Source organism: Gadus macrocephalus, chromosome 19, assembly GCF_031168955.1.
Source record: "Gadus macrocephalus chromosome 19, ASM3116895v1".
Taxonomy (NCBI): Eukaryota; Metazoa; Chordata; class Actinopteri; order Gadiformes; family Gadidae; genus Gadus; species Gadus macrocephalus.
Genome location: NC_082400.1, coordinates 6835811 through 6855753, shown reverse-complemented (window position 1 = coordinate 6855753; position 19943 = coordinate 6835811). Strand labels below are relative to the sequence as shown.

The 19943-nt window shown below is 44.1% G+C and overlaps 2 protein-coding genes across 3 annotated transcripts in view; both read left to right on the top strand.

The window, feature by feature from the left end:
- Window positions 1-9196, top strand: part of cacna1bb (calcium channel, voltage-dependent, N type, alpha 1B subunit, b) — a 114304-nt gene extending 105108 nt beyond the window's left edge. The window contains exons 46-49 of the mRNA XM_060037966.1: window positions 197-235; window positions 2419-2644; window positions 4430-4692; window positions 5640-9196. Coding sequence (XP_059893949.1) covers window positions 197-235; window positions 2419-2644; window positions 4430-4692; window positions 5640-6182 — 1071 coding nt within the window. The 3' untranslated portion in view covers window positions 6183-9196. The remainder of the gene's footprint in view (window positions 1-196; window positions 236-2418; window positions 2645-4429; window positions 4693-5639) is intronic.
- A 138-nt stretch (window positions 9197-9334) lies between these two features.
- The window catches only part of si:ch211-196i2.1 (collagen alpha-1(I) chain), an 82229-nt gene continuing 71620 nt past the window's right edge, over window positions 9335-19943 (top strand). For both annotated transcript variants that reach the window (XM_060037956.1, XM_060037955.1), the window contains exon 1: window positions 9335-9813. In XM_060037956.1, coding sequence (XP_059893939.1) covers window positions 9702-9813 — 112 coding nt within the window. In that variant the 5' untranslated portion in view covers window positions 9335-9701. The remainder of the gene's footprint in view (window positions 9814-19943) is intronic.

Below are 19943 nucleotides of genomic sequence, written 5' to 3'. Positions count from 1 at the left end.
GTCCATTATGACACAAGCATCCTTGCACTTTTTTGTTAAACATTTATTTCCCTCCAACTTTATTATTTACCCCTAAAAAAGAAAGCTCTCCCTCTCTCTCTGACTGCTGTCTCCTGTCCTCGCGCTCTCATTTGAGATCTCATGGCTAATGTTGTTCCCGCCCCCTCCCCCTCCTCCTGTGTGTGCTGTCTGACAGCGGAACCACCCTCGCCACGCCCCCGGGAAGCACCTGGCAGTATGTACCACCTGTTGTACCGCCTCCCTCCCTCTCTCTCTCCCTCTCTCTCTCTCTCGTGCTCTCTTTGTCTCCCTATCTGTTGTTCTCTCCCACTCCCTGTCTGTCTCGATCCCACTCTCTCTCTCTCTCTCTCTCTCTGTCTCTGTCTCTGTCTCTGTCTCTCTCTCTTCAACTGTATGCGTATATCTTCCTATTGCTCTCCGACTCAATCTATCTTTTACTCTCCCACTCTCCATCTTTATCTCTCTCTCCCTTTCTGTCTCTTTCACTATGTGTGTCTCTCTCGCTCTGTCTTTTGTCCTGTCACTCTCTCTCTCCCTCTCTGGCGCTCTAGCTCTCTCTCTCTCCCACACTGTGTGTATTGTCTCGTTCCATCCATTTGTGTGGGCCTCTGTGTGGTTCGTTCACCGCGGTGAGAAATCCTGTCCCTTGCCATAATCACGGACAAAGTGACCCACTATCACTATCGCTCTATCACAGTTTGAGATTAGAAACACGCCAGCACAGTAAACACGACGCAACACTCCCACTGAGATTTAAAGTGCAACTTTTGTGACATCACAAGAACGGGTAGGATTTGAAATGGCCTATAATGGCTAATCAACATCATACCGGGTGTTAAGTAGGGGCCCTTTAACTCTATCCAGAGCACTTTGTCCGGTTTTTGACCATCGAGTACAGTACTGCTCTTTCTCAATGTGTTTATGTGTTTAATGGTTATTGTTGTTGTTGGTTGTTGACGTAGTAGTGTATCAGTTTTGTTTGTGGATGGAATAGTTGTGATGGTAGGGCGGAAACAGGGTCATATCTGTTCTGCTCTGGTGATGTTGTTCTTGTAAATTGCAAAAAACGACACCTCTTTTCAAGTTTTAATAAGTATTCAGTCAGTAGCTAATTTTACAAGTTATAATGGATAAGTAGCTACTTTTCCTTTGGATAATAAGATTCTAAAGATATTATGCAATAAAAGTTACTGAGTATAATTAATAGGCTATTCAGCGAATAGCTTGTTAATGTTTTTTTGCAGTAAATGCTTGGGCGTGTTTAATTCTAAATTGTAGTGAGTAGTAGTGGTTGACAGTAGCAGTATTTTAACTAAATATAATATAACACGTGGTATGTTATGTAGTACATACTGAAGCATAGGTGACAATCAAACCCACAATACTTTTTATCTTTCTCTGCTACCCTAGCTGAAGTCATCCATTTCACTAGAAATAAACAAGTTCTACTAGCCCTAGTGTAGCTACACTAGCTACACTAGTTACCATTTAATGTTACTAGCTAAGTCTAGTAGCATTAGATTCAGTCGTGTAAGCCATCTACTTGCATGTAAACTAGTTTAAGGCCAGTAGAGGGGGTGGTTAGCCAACAGCTGTTTTTGTTCCTTATCACATCGGGTTATGCTGAGCATACTGTGAACTATCACATAATAATTTGGTGGGGCAGAGAAAGTGTTGATAGCATAGCACATTTAATGCTCACTGTTGACATCAATTTAATTTAATTGTTATCTCCGGCATCAAAGTGGTTTCAAAACTTCAAATAACTTTGAGTACTTTGAGTTATTTAAGCTTAAAAAAAAGGGGGAAAGTTGTAAGAATGTGCAATAGGGAGGAATTGTTTTAAGCCTGACAACACCCCACCTATTCTTCCTGGCTTAGACAGCGTATTCTCTAGCTAGGTTTTGTGTGTGTTGTGTTCAACACGGTGCACTAAAGGGCCCGTCTTTAACCTACCAGCCTAAACAGCGGATCTATCCGTCACTCATCTCGGTAGACATCTTCACTTGTGACGTCACAAAAAGGTTGATTTTGAAACATCTCATAATGGCTAATCAACATAACACCTGGTTGTAAAATAGGGGCCCTTTAAAGACCAATCCCAGGTAAGTATCTACTTTAACTGCACAGAAATGCTCCATCACCACCTCCGTAAAACCATTTCAACGTCTCAATGTCTGGAGAGGGAGCAGGTGAAACGCCGGTTTCAAGCCCAAAGTTTGGTGTGTGTGTGTGTTTCTTTCTAGTGTGTCGTGAGTAGCTTGGTGGTCTAGTCGTAGTGCGTCGTAGATTTGGGGTAACGTTTCTCCCTGGCTCATCTCGTCTATCCCCCTTTCTCACACTATGTTCTTCTCTCCCCGGCGCCGCTGCTCTTACGTCTCCCACCCCTCCGTACAGCCCATCGTGGATCTCAGTCCCATCAGGCGTTCGGCGTCCTCCCTGAACCCCCAGCGCCCCCTGGAGGTCAACCTGGGGGAGTACGCCCTGGACGCCACCCTCCAGTCCCAGGACAGGGCTCCCCAGCACCACCACCACCACCGCTGCCACCGCCGCCGCGACAAAGACCGGAAGCAGAAGTCCCTGGACATGGGCGCCACGGAGCGGTCGCCGGACACCCCCACCGGTGAGGGCCCCCCGGGGCCGAACGCAGTGAATATAAGGTCCTCCACAGAGAGCGGACAGAGGCTCCGTCCAAACTAAAGGAATCGCAGCGCTGCCAGTCTTGATATAAAACGCTAGAATCAACTCGACTCACCTTCACTCATAAATGAGGACTTCAATCTAGGTTTCTCTGTACATTGAAATCCATCAGTGTACAGAGCAGTGTTCTGTGTCCCTCCCTGAGGCTAGCCTATAGCGTAGAGCTGACGTTATAGATGCCCTGACCCTGAACCCCTCATTAACCTTAACCATCAACACAGAAGCTGGTCAGAACGGCTATGCTGTTCTCACTGCTCATGCCAGTCTTTTGGCCAGATAACCAGATAGAAATGTGTCGTCACATTCTTCGGGGGTCCATTTACCGTTGATACAATCAGCACGTTAATCCGAAACGATTTACAGGGACTTGGGGTGTCAACTAGTTGTTGACGCCCCAACAACTAGACCATCCTGCCTCCTCCCTGTGATCTCATTGGATGCTCAATCAGAGCTGGGACAAACATGCTCTCTCAGACATGCCCGATAATGAACATAATGAGGGATTTGTAATTCTTAGGATGAGATTGGAAGAGCTCACATTAGTCATGAGTGAATGTAGCCATGTAATTCACCTTGGTTTAAGTACACACACACACACACACACACACACACACACACACACACACACACACACACACACACACACACACACACACACACACACACACACACACAGACACAGACTGACTTATCCCAACTGAGCCCCTAATACTCCTCAATCGCTGTGTGTGCTCTAGTCGATGGCCCTGCCTACCAAGTGGAGGGGTTCATCTGCTATAGTGGGGGTGTAGAGTGCAGCAGCTGGCTCTTTACTGCCCAGATAAAAGACAGGCTCAGGGTAGCGATTTATAGGGTCCTCAGTAGAGCCCAAGACCTCGATGTCCAACCGCGTGTGTGTGTGTGTGTGTGTGTGTGTGTGCGTGTGTGTGTGTGTGTGTGTGTGTTGGGGAGTGGGGGGGGCTGTTGAGAGAGAGTTTATATCATTATACTAGTGATTAAGGTATAATTAATATCTTTAATAGAATCAAATGTCCACTAGATCATTGGTTCCCAACCTTGGACTAAAGGTGTACCACTACATTGAGACCTTTTGCGAGTCACCTCGTAAGCAAACGTTAACAAATAGATAAAGACGCATGCAGTGCCTGCGCCCCCTTTAATAAACAACTATAACTGCAAGGAAGGCTGTGGCCCATGGGAAACAGTGGGGAATCAAGGTCAGCAGCACTAATAATGCTTCCAGTGTGTTCATTTAGCAAACACAAAACATCAATGGAAAACATTACTTTGAAAAACATGATGATACAAAGTGAAATAATAAACAAGCCATAATACTATATTTACATGACAAAATTATATTATATTTATTTTCAATAATTAGATACAAATTTCTGTGATGGTTATTTTTCTAGTTCAGGAATAACATCCCAAGTACCGCCTGCAGTACCTTTGTGGGTTAAAGAAACATTTATAGAACAAGAATAACAAATGTCAGCCTACAACAACAAACACATACAATACGCTCTTAGACAAAGTAAACACAGTCACGGTTTCAACGAGACTACGGGATGTGGTCTGCAACTACGAAGAACACAGCACCACACGCAGGCTGACACACCCGCCGTGTTGTACCGGCGGGGCACCCCCCCTCCCCCTGTCCACCGCCTCCTCTCCAACCTTCCTTCCTGTTCCTGTCGTCCCCGGCCAGGCGTGGCGGCGGACCCCCCTGAGGGCGAGACGTGGTCCCGGGAGCGAGCCAGGGAGCGGGAGCGGGCCGGGCCTCAGGAGGGGAGACAGCAGCGCTACTACTCCTGTGACCGCTACGGAGGGGGAGGAGGAGGTGGAGGAGGGGGAGGAGGAGGAGGGGGAGGGGGGGGAGCGGGCTCCAGGGAGCACAGCCACGCCAGGTCGGCCGGCCCCAGCCGCTGCACGTCGCCTGGGGAGGGCCCCGACGCTGGGATCTACAAGCTGGTAACACACTCACACTCACTAGCACAGTGGCAGGTCTCACTCTTATACCGCAGCAGGTCTCACTCTTATACCGCAGCAGGTCTCACTCTTATACCGCAGCAGGTCTCTCTTATACCGCAGCAGGTCTCACTCTTATACCGGAGCAGGTCTCACTCTTATACCGGAGCAGGTCTCACTCTTATACCGGAGCAGGTCTCACTCTTGTACAGGAGCAGGTATCACTCTAATACCGCAGCAGATCTCACTCTTATACCAGAGCAGGTCTCACTCTTGTACAGGAGCAGGTATCACTCTAATACCCTAGCAGGTCACTTTTATGCAGTAGAAGTTCACACTCTATACAGTAGAAGGTCTCACTCTTATACCGTAGCATGTCTCACTCTACAGTAGCAGGTCACTCTAACACAGTAGAAGGTCACACTATGTTATACAATAGCAGGTCTCACTCTTGTACAGTAGCAGGTCACTCTTATACCGGAGCAGATCTCACTCTTATACAGTAGCTGGTCACTCTTATACAGTAGCAGGTTACTCTTGTAAAGAGGCAGGTCACTCTACTACAGTAGCAGATCTCACTCTGATACAGTCGCAGGTCACACATTTATATAGTAGAAGGTCTCACTCATATACAGTCAAATTACTGTAATTGACAATGCACTTTAAATACATGACCTTCAACTGCCTCCGTCAACGAATACTAACCCAAAGGATTGTTTTCTCTTCATGATTGTGAATTATTAAGGAAATTGATTTAAGGACTAATTTATCTACTTTGTATCTTGGATCAAATAAGTGTCTTATTTGATCCAAGTGATCCATATGTATGTTTTTATATTACTAATATCTGTGTTTCTAAGCTAATATCTGTTTTTATATAGCTAATATCTGTTTTTATATAGCTAATATCTGTTTTATGGCTGTAATACACATGTTCTTCTTCCCGACAGGGCGCCAGCATGAACAAAGGCGGTCCCGTCGTTGTGACAACGCTGACCGCCGCCCGTGGGCGGCGACAGCTGCCGCAGACCCCCCTCACCCCACGCCCTGGGGTCTCCTACAAGACCACCACCCCCACCTCCACCTCCGTTTCCACCTTCACCTCCTCCACCACCACCACCACCACCGGAGGCCACCAGCACCACCAGTCCCGGGCCGGGGGCCAGGACGACGCTCCCCGGCTGCCGGTGACCAGCATGGGGTCGGACCCCCACTGCAGCCACCCGCTGCCGGCGCCCTCCTGGGACTCCCCGGCCCGGCGTGGCCTCGTGGAGGACCCAGAGGACTACCAGGACGCTGTCAGCAACCACGGAGGACGAGGAGGGGGCGGAGAGGGACGACCCGCCAGGACCAACACCACCTCTTCCACCACCGCCTCGCATTCAGGGACGGGGGTCCCGAACGGCTTCCACTTCACCCTGGGGGTCAACGCGGCGGCGGGCTCTGGTCCCAGAGGGGGTCTCAGAGACACCACGGAGGAGGACTGGTGCTAGCGTGTCGTCTGCACACACCGTGAGCAGGTGTTCCTGGGTCCAGCCCTGTGCCTGAAGACCCGCTGGTTAAAGGGGGTGTAACGTTGGAGTCAGGTCCTCCTCTCTGACCGATGGGGAGGCAGGAGGAGGAGGCGACGGAGGGGACCACTGTACGCTCTGATGATTAACACTAAAGGAATCAGAAATACCATTCCACTTTTGTAGTGTTACACGTTTCTTTTTATACAAAAATGAAAGAACAACTGAAGATTTTACATTTTTTCTACCCCTTCTCATGCACTGGAATGCACGTTTTTGTTTTGCAAAAAATGTATCATTACAGGTGAATAACTCTTCTGCCTTGGCCAGTGGAATCCTTATTTTACCCCGCGACAAAAGCCAAAATATGAACCCTAACACGTGAAGCCAGGGTAACATACATGAACTGTGAACGACAGGTGACGTTTACAAACGCAGAACCCGTTCGAAGGCCTCTAGCTCACAGCCTGCTTCCTCCTGGTGTAAAGTGAGCAGTTGTAAATCTCAGTTTGACGGCGTTCGATTCAACATAAACAATGTGCTCAGGCCAGGGTCCCATCTGATGGAGAACACACCTTCACCAAAGCCTGCCTGCAGGACATCGTCTGAGGTTTCTCAACTGGACGTAGGTTTGATCTAACATAGCTACTGTGTGTTGTTGCCAGTATTAAGCAGTTCCTAGAAAGAAAGTCTGGATAAGTGTAGCTAGCGAAACTGCCGAACTCTCAAAACTTTTCCATGAACGAAGAACAACGTCAGAAAAACGCCAACAAAAGATTCTAGTTTACTATGAACGGGACAAAACAGCTTGAGTACCTTTTATGTTCATGCTTTTTTTTGTTGTAAATTGTAATGTATGATGTACATTTTCTGAATGCATTCATGGAGTAAATGGACCTTTTCCTGGAGTTATGTGGCTGAGTACCAAGTGCCTTGCTTTTCAGATATATTTATTAATATATTTAATTCAATTACAGCCCGGCTTTAATACAGAGTCTCGTGAAGGTATGGGGTAATTGAGAAAATAAAATCACTGATTAAATGGTTATGCATATAAAGAAATTATATATATATAAATATATATAGATATAGAGAGAGCGAAAGATATAAAATATAGTTGTAAATACAATTCAAGGTCAAATGTTTATTGAAGTTAAATGTTTTATTCGTCTTAACAGCCGCTCAAATAGTTCGACCCTAAAATGAGGTGCAGAAACATTAGATGACGTTCTTCTGAGTAGTAGGTAAAGCCAGACTACAGGTGCATACTGAACTTTGAACTGCATGCCAGGGTTATGAACTTTGCAAAAGATAGGTTGGATTTTGCTCCAGGGTGTACGCTAAGCCTTTCTATTTCAGACCATGCTATGGGTTGTGATTACAGAAGGGGAGGGGGGTATTAGAGTAAACAGAGTATTATGGTATGCCATTTGATTTATGGGATGTTTACCCAAGCGAGCCTCCCTACATGAAAATGGCTCCAGTTCAATCGCATACCCTTGATTATTAAATCCAGAATCTCATCTATGTCACTTTATGCACAGTATATGAAAACACATTCTGGATTTTTTTTGTTTGCCATAATTGTAACAAGTTCTGTTCTTCCTGTGCGTGTTTTCATTTCCCGAGAGTATTATTTCAAGAGTTCATTTATTGCGTTAAGGTTTTGAATCTGGGCCATGTTCACATGAGAAGAGGGAAGAAACAAATAGAGTTGTCGTTGCTTACTGTTGATTCAGAGGAGGGCTATGCAACAACACAACATATAACCCTGTAGCTTTACCTGTCGGGAATCCAGTATTCAAGCTTTACCCGAATGTGACCAAACTTTTACTGGGAAATGTGTTTTGTTTGTGTGAGTGAAGAGATGCAAATGGAAGCAGTGTTACATTGTTCTGTGGTTGGATCAAATACACACTGAGGCACAAATTGTATTTAAAAACGGCATATTTGAAAGACAATTTTTTTAGATTGATGAGCTAAATGCACGAGTGAAAGAAACTGCCCAAATTATGAAGATTTTGTGTTTTGTTGAATCAGATCTTGTTTAAAACTATTTTAGAAATAGCTACCAGTGTTTGTCTCCACATGTTTTGAGTACCAGATATAGCCTACTATACTGCAGTTTTTATAGTACCATTGAAGCAAATTCAAAGACCAAAAAATGATCTGTCCAATTGATCGTCTACAGAATATTGTCTGCCAACCAGACATGTAAAAACAAAAAATTATTTACCAGTATACGGTATACCTTAACATGAAATCTTGTTTCTTTCCCGGTGTACCTAATAAAATATCACATTCAATTTTTTTGGTCTTGTGCATTGTGCCATCTCTACCAAGTGAATTACATTTTTTATTTTGACTCAATATGGTATGGCAACCGTGGAATGGAAGTGAAGTGGCATTATTGGTGAAATGGATGACATTCATATTGTGTTCTACCTGTCTACTGGTCTAAATGTCCCCGTTTGTTGGTGTAGCTGAGGGGGGATGATCTGTGTACATTCCTAGGTTATAGACACAACCCGAGCCCATTATTAATTAAAACAATCCGCCCCTTCAAGACCTATACTGGAACAACAAGGTGCAACACATTGTGAGATGCACTGGTTTTACTGGTTTGTTTAGTTGTGGCTATCCCCTGCCAGACATGTCATGTTTTTTGCATGTTCTGAAAAAAATATGTATGTGCATGTTGAAAAAAGAGACATTGTTTGACTTCACAGTCCATGAGATGTATGTTCTGTTTCCTGGTTGTTTTTCTGGTTCAGGAAAATAGAGAAAAGCTTGAATAACGATTTGATTTCCATATTTGAGTGAAGATGATTTTAGGGTTCTCTCTTAAAAAGAGGTTGTGGAGAGGGTGACTCGGTTTGCTGCCTGGTCTGTTACACTTGGCTGTCCATCCGACAGCCATTTCTACTGTACCATTCGATTTTGTATGAATATAGGTTCTTGAATAAAGAGACATGATTATGAAAAATCTAAAAAAATCTAGGTTGTTACTTTTTTCAAGGTCAATCTAAACGTCTTGGTGAGGTCTTTATAGGTGTATGGATACGAATGGATCCGATTGGTTTTCAGCACACAAGTGGGCGGGGCTTTGTTTGCGCCACACATTTGGCGCGCATCGCTGCGCTCTCGTGCAGCAGATGCCGTTGGCTGAGGTACCTGTTGCGTCGTAGAAGGAAGGATGGAGAGCAAGAGGACAGAGAGTTAGGCCTGTTTTATCTCACTACAACGAACAAATAGAGGACAACCGACAGGTGTATTTCAGTAATATAATGAATTTGGCTTCAGTTTCAAAACATAATTTCTTATTGACAAATTGAAACGGCATAAAACATGCGCCGGATGTTAACTGCTGTCTGAAGTGGATAACAGTTAAAAAAAACAGAAAATCCTGTTTTCCTCAATATTACCTGCATTAATCGAGGCTGAAAAGCTACTTATAACGTCGAGGCTACTATTTAAGCCCAATTCACCGCTCCAGCTAATATGCTGGGCTGGGCTGCAGTCCAGTGGACGGTGTGTCTGCTGTGGTTCCTGCGGATGAGCGAATCCACTGAAGACTTCGCGGGGGAGTCTGGCTCCGGCGGGGCGCCTTCAGGTAAGGTGGACTATTACTCATATTCAAACACGTCAGTATGGACCCCTATGGTGCAGATACAGCTATTACTGTCGCATATGTTTAAGTCAAGCCTCATATGTCTGTACTCTAGCTTATCGTGTCATAAACAGTCGGTGTACTGTAGCCTGTCGTGTGACTTGTCGCGCGGAGCCTTTTCATCACAGCGGTGAGCGGTCTATTGATTAGCCCACGTGACCCTGCGAGGAGAAGCTAATCCTTGGACGTTTTTCGCATTAAGAAAGTGTGCTGGTGATTGAAGTGTGTCTTCACAACTTTATTCGCCCATCGTATGTAGACGCCTCTAAGCGCTCGCACCTGAGAGTTGTATTTCATACCCAAATCCAAAATATCGTAATTCAAGTGATTTTTAATAAGGTAACATGAACATCATTACATAAAATTAATGATTGGGAAAGAATGAGACCAGACGGACATACATGCTATTAGAAACTAAAGTCAACTTTAGGACATTATGTTATTGGAATGCTATATAGCCTACATACATGTCTGGTCCATTGTTGTGGATAGCTTTCATTCTTATCCTCATGGGGAAAAAAAATGCATTTGTCATGTATTGGGGGGTTTCTATTTCTGTATCGGATTCCCCATCCCAGGGTTATCAGCTTTCTGCGGATGTATTGCTCCATGTTTGGAATACAGCTTCGAAATGTAGAAGAACTTCTGGACATAGAGACTTAATTAAGGCAGTTGGGTTAATTGATTCAGATTATCCATATATTCATTTTATATTGGAGAGCGTGGGACACACCACCATCCAAGTATAGAAATGTATCCCAAGCTCATATTAACAATTTTCCGATTCACGTAATATTTGGCTGGAGATTTGCAAATGATGTGGAAAGATCTTTTGCTGACATGTCACACAGTGTTGGCTATCGACAGACCCGCCCTGCATGTGGAATTAAACTAATACTCGCATCTTGCATTGGATCCAGAACATTTGATTGTGTTTATTGGTCTTCAGCTAAACCTTGGCCGGGGTGCAGTGTATTATATACAATGCAGGAACAGGGCCAGAGGCCATTCTACAACACAACAGCACAACGACAGCGTAACATACTGATTTAGTATACGACACGTGTTAAAAGGAACATGCATGGAAAGACACACATGGTTCCCGGCTTGCTTTAGATTCAGTTGGCAGTGGAACGCTCCGATGTTATACAAGACAATCAGACAACGTCCATCATTCTAGTTCACATAAACTCACCGGCCAGAGCTCAGGCCTCTGTAGCCTTCATCATGAGTGTTGATTGTACCACAGCTACAGCTGTCAATGTGTCTGGTGTTTAACACCTCTAAATCCATGTTGTCCTATGGGTGTAGGAGCCGTTGGCCGGTCGCCAGCGCGTGTCTTGTCTGAATTCCATCCGCATAACAAGGGGCTTATTGTCCCGATCCTCCTCCTTATCATCAAGGCAACGTGGCTCTGTACCTCACAGCTCCATAGGGGACAGCTTAGGGTCTGGGGAGAGGGGGACTCCCCTCTTGGATTAGGGCTGTTGGAAGGGAAAGCCAGAGCCCGGCTGTGGAGAGTGAACCCAGCCCCATGTTCTTGGGTTGAATGTTTTCACTGTATGTTTTTTAAAGTCCTGGAGTCGAAGGCATGCGCCAACGCATGGAAGCCTTCTTTAAACACAATGTCAGTTTCTCCTGGAACAGGCAGGTTATGTAATGCTGCAGTCATATAATCAGGCTTTGTAAGCTTTTCAGTGCATTTATTTAAATGATATGGCTATTGCAGCAAGTAACACGGGTAACAGATATGCCTGTGATACGGTTTAATGCGTTTTGGCACTAACAGTGGTATACAGTGGTTAGGGTTGAAATAACAGCGTTGTCATCAGGAGTCTGGGAGACCTCTGGCCAGTAGCATTGGCTTAGGTTTCATATTGAAATAATGTACTTGAAAGGTGGATTTTTTTGAGTATATGCAAGCATATTGTTACAAGTAAATGCTAATTGGACTATTACGTTGAAATAGTCTATTTTGCTAGGGAAGGTTCCTAACTGAGTGAAATGATCCAGAGTTTTTTTAGTAGCAGCTATGATAAGAGCTTTTCGAAAATTCTAAATGTAAAGGAAAGGTTCCAAAATGCTTCCTTTCCTATCTCCTTCAGCATAGGGTACACTGGACCTTGGCGAAAGGAAAGGAGATAATGTCGTCCCACAATACCTTGCAGCAGGAACATTTAAAACAACGCTTCATTAGGCCATTCACTGAAACAAACGATAAACATGACTGACAACTATTTTCATACAATCATTCTTATTGTGATCTATTCCCACAAATATGAGTGGACAGGAGTGTGAGCGTGAGCAAACATTACCCATGTGACTTTTGGGACGTTGAGCCTTTATTACATTTCCTTATCAAATTCCATCATCGGTTAGGAAGTGGTATTTTCATGGGATTATTCACATTTATAAAGCCTCCATGAAAAAAACTGGTAAAAGCACGGGGAAAAGTATCTAATATGTGCTTTTAGTAGTAGTCCATCTTCGATTCGTTCTAGTTTCACCGTTTTTAATGACGTAGCCTAGAGGAAGTGCGCTCTTTTCCTAAGTCCTTATGAATTCTCCTTCACATTATTCCTTGACCTGATGATGTTTTCATCAAGGTCAAGGAAACGAGGTTAGGAAAGGACAAAAGGATGAAATTCCATTGACTATTCGACTGCCGCCCAAGATCTTCTTCCAATTACAACAGTTGTGTTTAGTGCAATAAAACTTTTGCATCCATGAAGCCTTCCTTCTCTCACATCTATCAGCCAACATCCCATCCGTTATCTAGATCAAGCCAGCAGTGGCATAGATGTCCTGAGGACACTGGTGCTGGAGCGATGACGCCATATGAGCTCATGAAGTCATCATCGCCATGCTGGCAGATCAATAACATTCATCTGTGTTCGATGAAACTTGATCCGTGTTGGTGAGGATCACAGCCTCTGTCTGGAGCCTGTTAGAGATCCAAGCTTGAGAGACTCTACATCTGCAAGCTGTGCATAAACACGGTGTGTGTGTACACACACAAACACACATACCCACCCATACATAGCTGTTTTCAAGTACTATTCTCAGTGTGCAGACAAAGACCCACAGACACACACACCTACACATGCACACACACACACACGCACATGCACACGTACACACACACACGCACACACACACGTACACACACACACGCACACACACAGTTGTATTTTCAAGTACTATTCTCAGTACAGACAGTCACACATGAAAACACACACGCAGACAAAAACCCACACACAACTGCACACACATACACATGCACATGCACACTTACTCACACACACATACACACACACGCACACGCACAGTTGTATTTTCGAGTACTATTCTCAGTACAGACAGTCACACATAAAAACACACACGCAGAAAAAGACCCACAGACACGCACACCTGCACACACACAAACACACGCACGCACATGCACACGTACACACACACAGTTGTATTTTCAAGTACTATTCTCAGTACACACACACACACACACACACACACACACACACACACACACACACACACACACACACACACACACACACACACACACACACACACACACACACACACACACACACACACACACACACACACACACACAGCTCCTCAGTCTTCAGTCTGGTTCTGAAGTCCAGAGAGGATTGGCTGTCTGTCTGAACAAAGCCAGGCAGAGGGAGAGAACAGCGGGTACTAAACCACATGTTGGACCGCGACCAGAACCCCTTCCTGGTTTATAAGCTCCTTAACAACCCAACTGGATCCAGATGGCAGATAGCTGGCTTTGATAGTGAGGGGGGTGAGAGGCCTTCACATGGCATGAGTTAAAGGAGAACACGAGGGACCCAAGCCCCTAAAGGGTATCTCCATCTTAACATCCACGCTCTCTCCTTTGGCGTCTTGGTTCAATTTGTTGTACACCAGTGAAAAACCCAGACCTTCGAACGGGACAAGCCGTGAGTCACGAGGAGCCGATGGTTAGACGATGCGGTTCTTGGTCTTGTAAAAGTCGCTGCCGGTGTGTTTTGAGTTCCACTTTGATAGAGTCGATGACATAGATATTAGACACCGTTTATTACAGGCTTTTTACCTGTGTCTGTGTCTGTCTGTTCAGGTTAAATGGTACACAAGTCTTTGTGGATGAGGCCAACAATGAATTAGCAACCGATGTGGTCCATGTCATTGAAGGAAACTTTAACGTGGTTTGGAGTATGTCAGGTGTAACACCTAGCATCTAATGAAGCATCTTTCATTCTCCTTCTTGACCTAACTTGGCATCTGTTATGAATTGTTTTAAAACTGTTTGCATATTGTGTCCTTGGTTCTTTTCTGTTGTTTGGTTTGTTTTCTTTTATCATCTATTATTCTCTTCTCAACCGTTCTGTTATCTTTTATGGTTTTATTTTCGTGTGTTATTTTCGACTCAACTGTTCTCTTATTGTCTATCTCAGAGCTGGATAGGGTAGTGGTTTGGGTGTTTGACGTCCCAGGGAAAAGGTTCTGGGTTCAAACCCCAAAGTCCAGGCAGTCTACCTGTGGGTATCCTTCCCGGATCAAGAACCCCCCCAGCAACGCTTTCTTAATGATATCACGTATGAATTCCATCACCAAGTTCCTTCAAAGACAAGCGTCAGCTCAACGACTGAACAGCAATGAATGGCATTGGTGCTTTATGTGCTGCTAAAACGATCTCTGGTCACCCAGGTGCCCAACATAGGCGCCCCCCCGGCCTCAACACCAGGGGGGCTCCAGTCTTGGCTCTTAACCAAGGCTGGCTCTCGGAGCGGTGTCTAATAACAGAGTGTTCATTAATTTGGCAGGCCGTTTAGCCCGTGGGAGTCATTAAAAGCCCTGCCAGTGTTGTTGTGGATAATTTAAGGCGCTGCATGCAGTGGATCTGGGGGTCCCTGCGGCTGCAGCTGGGACATGTGTCAGCGCACCGGCATGCCTGTTCCACCAAATACAGAGCAGGTGATGCAATGTTGTTTCATCGACCGGGGGAAGTACACACACATGCATGCCTGCTCTCACACACATGCACTCAAATGCATGCATAACACACCCTAATACAGACGTTCACATGTTTCTACAGAAACTAACATCCTGCATACATGCCAAACAATCTGGACTAATGATGGACAGTTACCTGTTAATATTATTCTACTCTGTATACACAAACTTAAAATCCTTTGTTAATGGGCAGACACAGACACACACACACACATACACATAAACATACACATAAACGCACGCACACACAAACGGTTTCATTGACCAAGTGGCTTCTCACTGAACCCTTCTTGACATCATCACTGTGCGTCTGATGGGAAAATAAACAGAGCTGCTGCTGGCTGTCCAGCTAGTCCATAACATGCCAGTCATGGTCGCTTATAGTCAGGCTCCCAGTGTGACATGCAGCGCAGCTGCAGCAATAGTTTAGTAGTTTTTCTGCATTTATTCTGTAGTCCTTCTTTGTAAAGGGTTAAACATTTATGCTAACCGAGGCTGATTGATTTTCCGTCGTTCTTTTTGCATCTATTTTATTTGTCTAGACAGGATATTCATTGTCTAATTCACAAATATTCACCTTTCTCTGCAATAATTATAATAATTATTTGCAGACTCTGAATGAACGTTGCAAATGCTCATATTATGTTAATACAAATGCATTTTTGGGGGAATATACAGCCATGTAGTTCCCCTAATGTGACTCTTGGAACAATCAAGTCCAGCGCAAGTCAATTAAATGGTCCAGATTCTCCCATTTCCCCCACCAACTGGATAATCCTAAATATAAAATAATGGCACTTGTACTGAAAACACTGTTTTCTTTGTTTCTAGCCTTTTCTACGAGTCCTTAATTTGTCAACATGTCACAAACACAGAGAAGAAACCTGCATTTGAAAGGCCCTATTGAAATTGATTGGCCCTGCCCGTAAACGTCATCATTTAAAGTATAGATGCAGATCTTTATCTTAATGGTTAGCTCAGCCGTAACGGTGGAGGTACCTTTGTTTTGACAACCTAAAGCCGGGCTCTCCAACAAATCCCGGAGGGCTTGACATGAATGCAAATAAAAATAGTTTTTGTTCTCCCTCGTCTCCCCTGTAACATGTACTATGACTTATGTCTGCTGTTATGAACCACCGACCATACGTGTTCTTGAAAGCGATGTTTGGCCCAGAAGTACAACAGACATAGGACCGTTAAATCTTGGCCCAGCAGTCAGAGCTGCTTGTCACAAATTGGTCTGCTGGCCTGCTCCCATCCAACGGCTCCTCAAACGGCTCCCCAAGTAGGGAGTCAAACTCCACTGTGTGGGGGCCTCCCTGGGGGGGAGAGGGGGAGAAGGGGTGGAAGGGGCAGAGTGAGATGGCCGGGGTGGGGAGATGGAGATGGAGATGGAGAGGGAGAGAGGGATTGAGAGAGTGTGCATGTGAAAAAGAGAGGCAGGGAGGCAGACAGGGAGGTAGAGAGGGAGTGGGATGAGGAGGAAGGAGGGGGATATGAGTAGAAAGATGGGAATAACAGGGAATGGAAGGAAGAAAGGGAGCTAGGGAGAGAAGGATAGCGAGACATATCTGGAGGGAGTAGGCGAGGGATGGGGATGATAGGGGTTGAAAGAAAAAAAAAAGGAGGAGGGCAGACAGAGAGAGAGGGAGATAAAGTGCTTACGTGGTTTAGATCTCATGGCTAACCCTAACCTAACCCCTCAAGGTTCCAGGTGGTTTGGGTTAGGTACACGACCCTCCATGGTTAAGAATAGGTATTAAGTAAAATGGAAACTATGTTTTTCTGAAGTTAGACATGGTACAGGCCATTATATACAAGGAACGGTTAAGTTAAGGGAAGAGTTGTGTTGACATTCAGCGGACAAAAATGTATTGTTTCAAGTATGCCTTTACTTTTACTTAGTTCAACACATGTTCACTCATAGGTATTCTGTGTGGTTTTCTATCAATCATCTTTATGGGAATCCTCATGAACTTGGCAACCAGGGACAAACCCATTTAATAAGCCCCTGGATGCAGGCCAGGAAGGTATTGTAAACCAGCATAACATAACATTGTAAACTAACGCATACACAGCAAGGTGCCTCTCCAATGCAACCCATTTTCCAGATATGTTTTCACCTAGAAGCAGCTCTAGTGGTTGCCTCCAGCAACCACTGGGGTTTTCTGCACAGTCGACAAGCGCTCACTCATTGAAGGGCGATAGAGAAAGAGGGCTATGAGAGGAGACTATGTCATTGCCAACATCTTTTAACTTAGTGGTATTATATAGTATTATGACTTGTTTATCGGTCGCTGAATCGTTCTTCAGCCTTTGATTACCCAATGCAGGAATAGTTTAGCTAATGTATATTTTAGTTTATCCTGTGATGGGAAAATCAAATTTAAGCATTTGTATTCCAAAATGTATTGTATCCAAATGTTATGCTACAAAGCCTTCTTTAATATAACTCGGATAACCCCAATACAGCATCTGTAAAGGTGCCTTTGATTTAAACCTATGGTTTACAAATATGAGGTTTCCTACAGAACTGATTGAAGTTGACCCCGATGTGTACCTCTATTTTTCAGTCGTTTTTGCATATAATGAGCAGCTTTGATTGGTCATGTTCTTCCAACACTCATCTTCATATCATCACCGTTGCTCAGTAATGCTCTGGTTCTCCATCCAGTTCTTTCTTCCTTATCCCCCCTGATTCTCCAACTCTGAAGTCAGTACTGGAATACGTGACTCTCACGATTCAGCGCAGGTCTGCCTCCGTCTATCTTACTCAGAGTGATGTCATAGGATATGATGTGTGCTGTTGACAGATAGAAAGAGAAGCCGCCAATATCTGCACGGCATTATGCGATCTACAGGCTGAAGTTTGGCAGCCTTATTTTGAACATTCAAATACATCCATACTTTCCACACCCATGTGCAATCATCATTTTTATAAGCTTCACTCTGCAGCCCTGAATACTACCAGTCGCCGGTGATTGAAGACATCATGCAGGGTTGGGATTATGACGCCTCGAGGTCGATAAGAACACCTTGTAAACATGCTTTACAAGCACCTTTATGACTCCCTCAGTATCACTTGGTGTTACTGCGTCTGCTCTGGTGCCTGAGATAACGGGGACCTCAGGTTACGAGACCAGGGAAGACTTAACCCTAACCCTAGGTCAGGGATGGGCAACTTTCATGATAAAGAGGGCCACATTTTTCATCATAACCATCGGAGGGCCACATGACTGCACACTTCAACTAAACGTGAGCTGAGAGAAGCTACACAATTTTGAATTTGGTAGATATGATTTCCTGTATTCTGGTGCATTTTGGGGATGGCCACTACCTAAAAAATCATCCAGAATCATAACCTATGTACGGTATGTTAATTGAACCAACATACATTCATTTCATGTTTTCCATGCTCAAACAGCCACATGAATGGTCAGTATTTTTATCAGTGCAAAGGGCTCACATACATCATCATTCAATGAAGTCAAAAAACTGAAAAACAGTGGCCCAACATTAAGTGCAACAACTCAATGAACTCAAACCCAACAAGCAGTTGTAGTAGTTGTAGTGGCGACTTAAGTGGATATCTTTAATGACTGATATCGCTTCTAAGCAAACTAGACGCATGGGTTTGCCTTCGAATTCTATGAATTCTTCTCATCTTTCTTGACCGAGTTTTCTGTAACTCGATCAATTATTATTATTCTTTTTTTTATTTTATTTTTTTTTATTTTTTTTATTATGTGCGGGCCTGACTGAGTGAGGATGCGGGCCGCACTGAGTGAGGATGCGGGCCGCATGCGGCCCGCGGGCCGCCAGTTGCCCATCCCTGCCCTAGGTCAAACTAGATGGGGATGATTTGTGCCCTGTATTCTGTAAGAACACCTTTGCTTATTGTTGATTCTACTGATGTACTTTGCTCGTCATTTTATTCCCTTTTGAAATACGATAATGGGAAAGGAGACTTTAGGGGTTTAGTCTTGACTGTAACCTGAAAGTTTCTGGGTTCAAACCCCTTCTTTCTGTAGCTGTATGCATCCACAAGCAAGATACCCTAACCCCTACCTGCTCCTAAATGACATGTATCTAATCAGAAACGTTGCTTTGGATGAAAGCTTCTGCCTAAGCCTAAATATTTGAAAAAATAATCTTACAAAGTCATATAAGAAGCTAACTATTACAGGAAAAAAAAAAAATAGTTACTTATGTCACGTACAAAGTTCCATGACAGAAAAGGTAATGCTACACAATTTAACTCCAAGGATTAGACTCATCGGCACACAGCCAGCCCTTCACTGTTAAAGCGTGTTATTGAAGTTAACAATACTCGTGTATATTTATGCAGTTTTGTAATTATGCAGTTTTGTGTGTATAATTATGCAGTTTTAACATCATAACATCTATCCTTTGAAAGACGTATTCATGCTCAAACACGAGGCGAAGAGCTTCATAATAGCTGTAATCCAAATCCTTGCTTATCGTGCAGGTTAAGTAATAGCGGTTAATAATTATATGGTCCATAGCCAAACAGAGAGGTATTCTCTGTCTTTCAAACAGTGTGACTTCTTGGAGTCTTGGAATAATGTTACTATCTATGGTTTATCTCTCTTCACCGTCAAACTAGGGATGGGCAAAATTAAAGAGAAAACCTTATTGCAAAGTAGAGTTTTGAAGTGCAGGTCATTACATTGAAGTAGATCTATATGGCTATTTGGGGTATGCCATAAAAAATGTATGTTGCTTTCACATTTCAAACTTAATATTTACACTATCCAATTGGTTTTATACTTTCTCAGCCTCGTACTTCCATTTAAAAAAAAAAAAATCATTAATAAATGCATTGTGGATTTCACTTTATTTCACAACTTTACGAGACCACTGAAAGGTAAACGGTAAACACATTAATATTGAACTCAGTGGCCCACCCTACGCCCTCAACCAATCTAGCAGCCCAGTTTTACAGCCCAATTCAGAAGTTTCACACAACTCAACTTGGCTCACAGTTTGAAACGCTGCTCTGTTTATCTCATCTAATGTATACCACCATG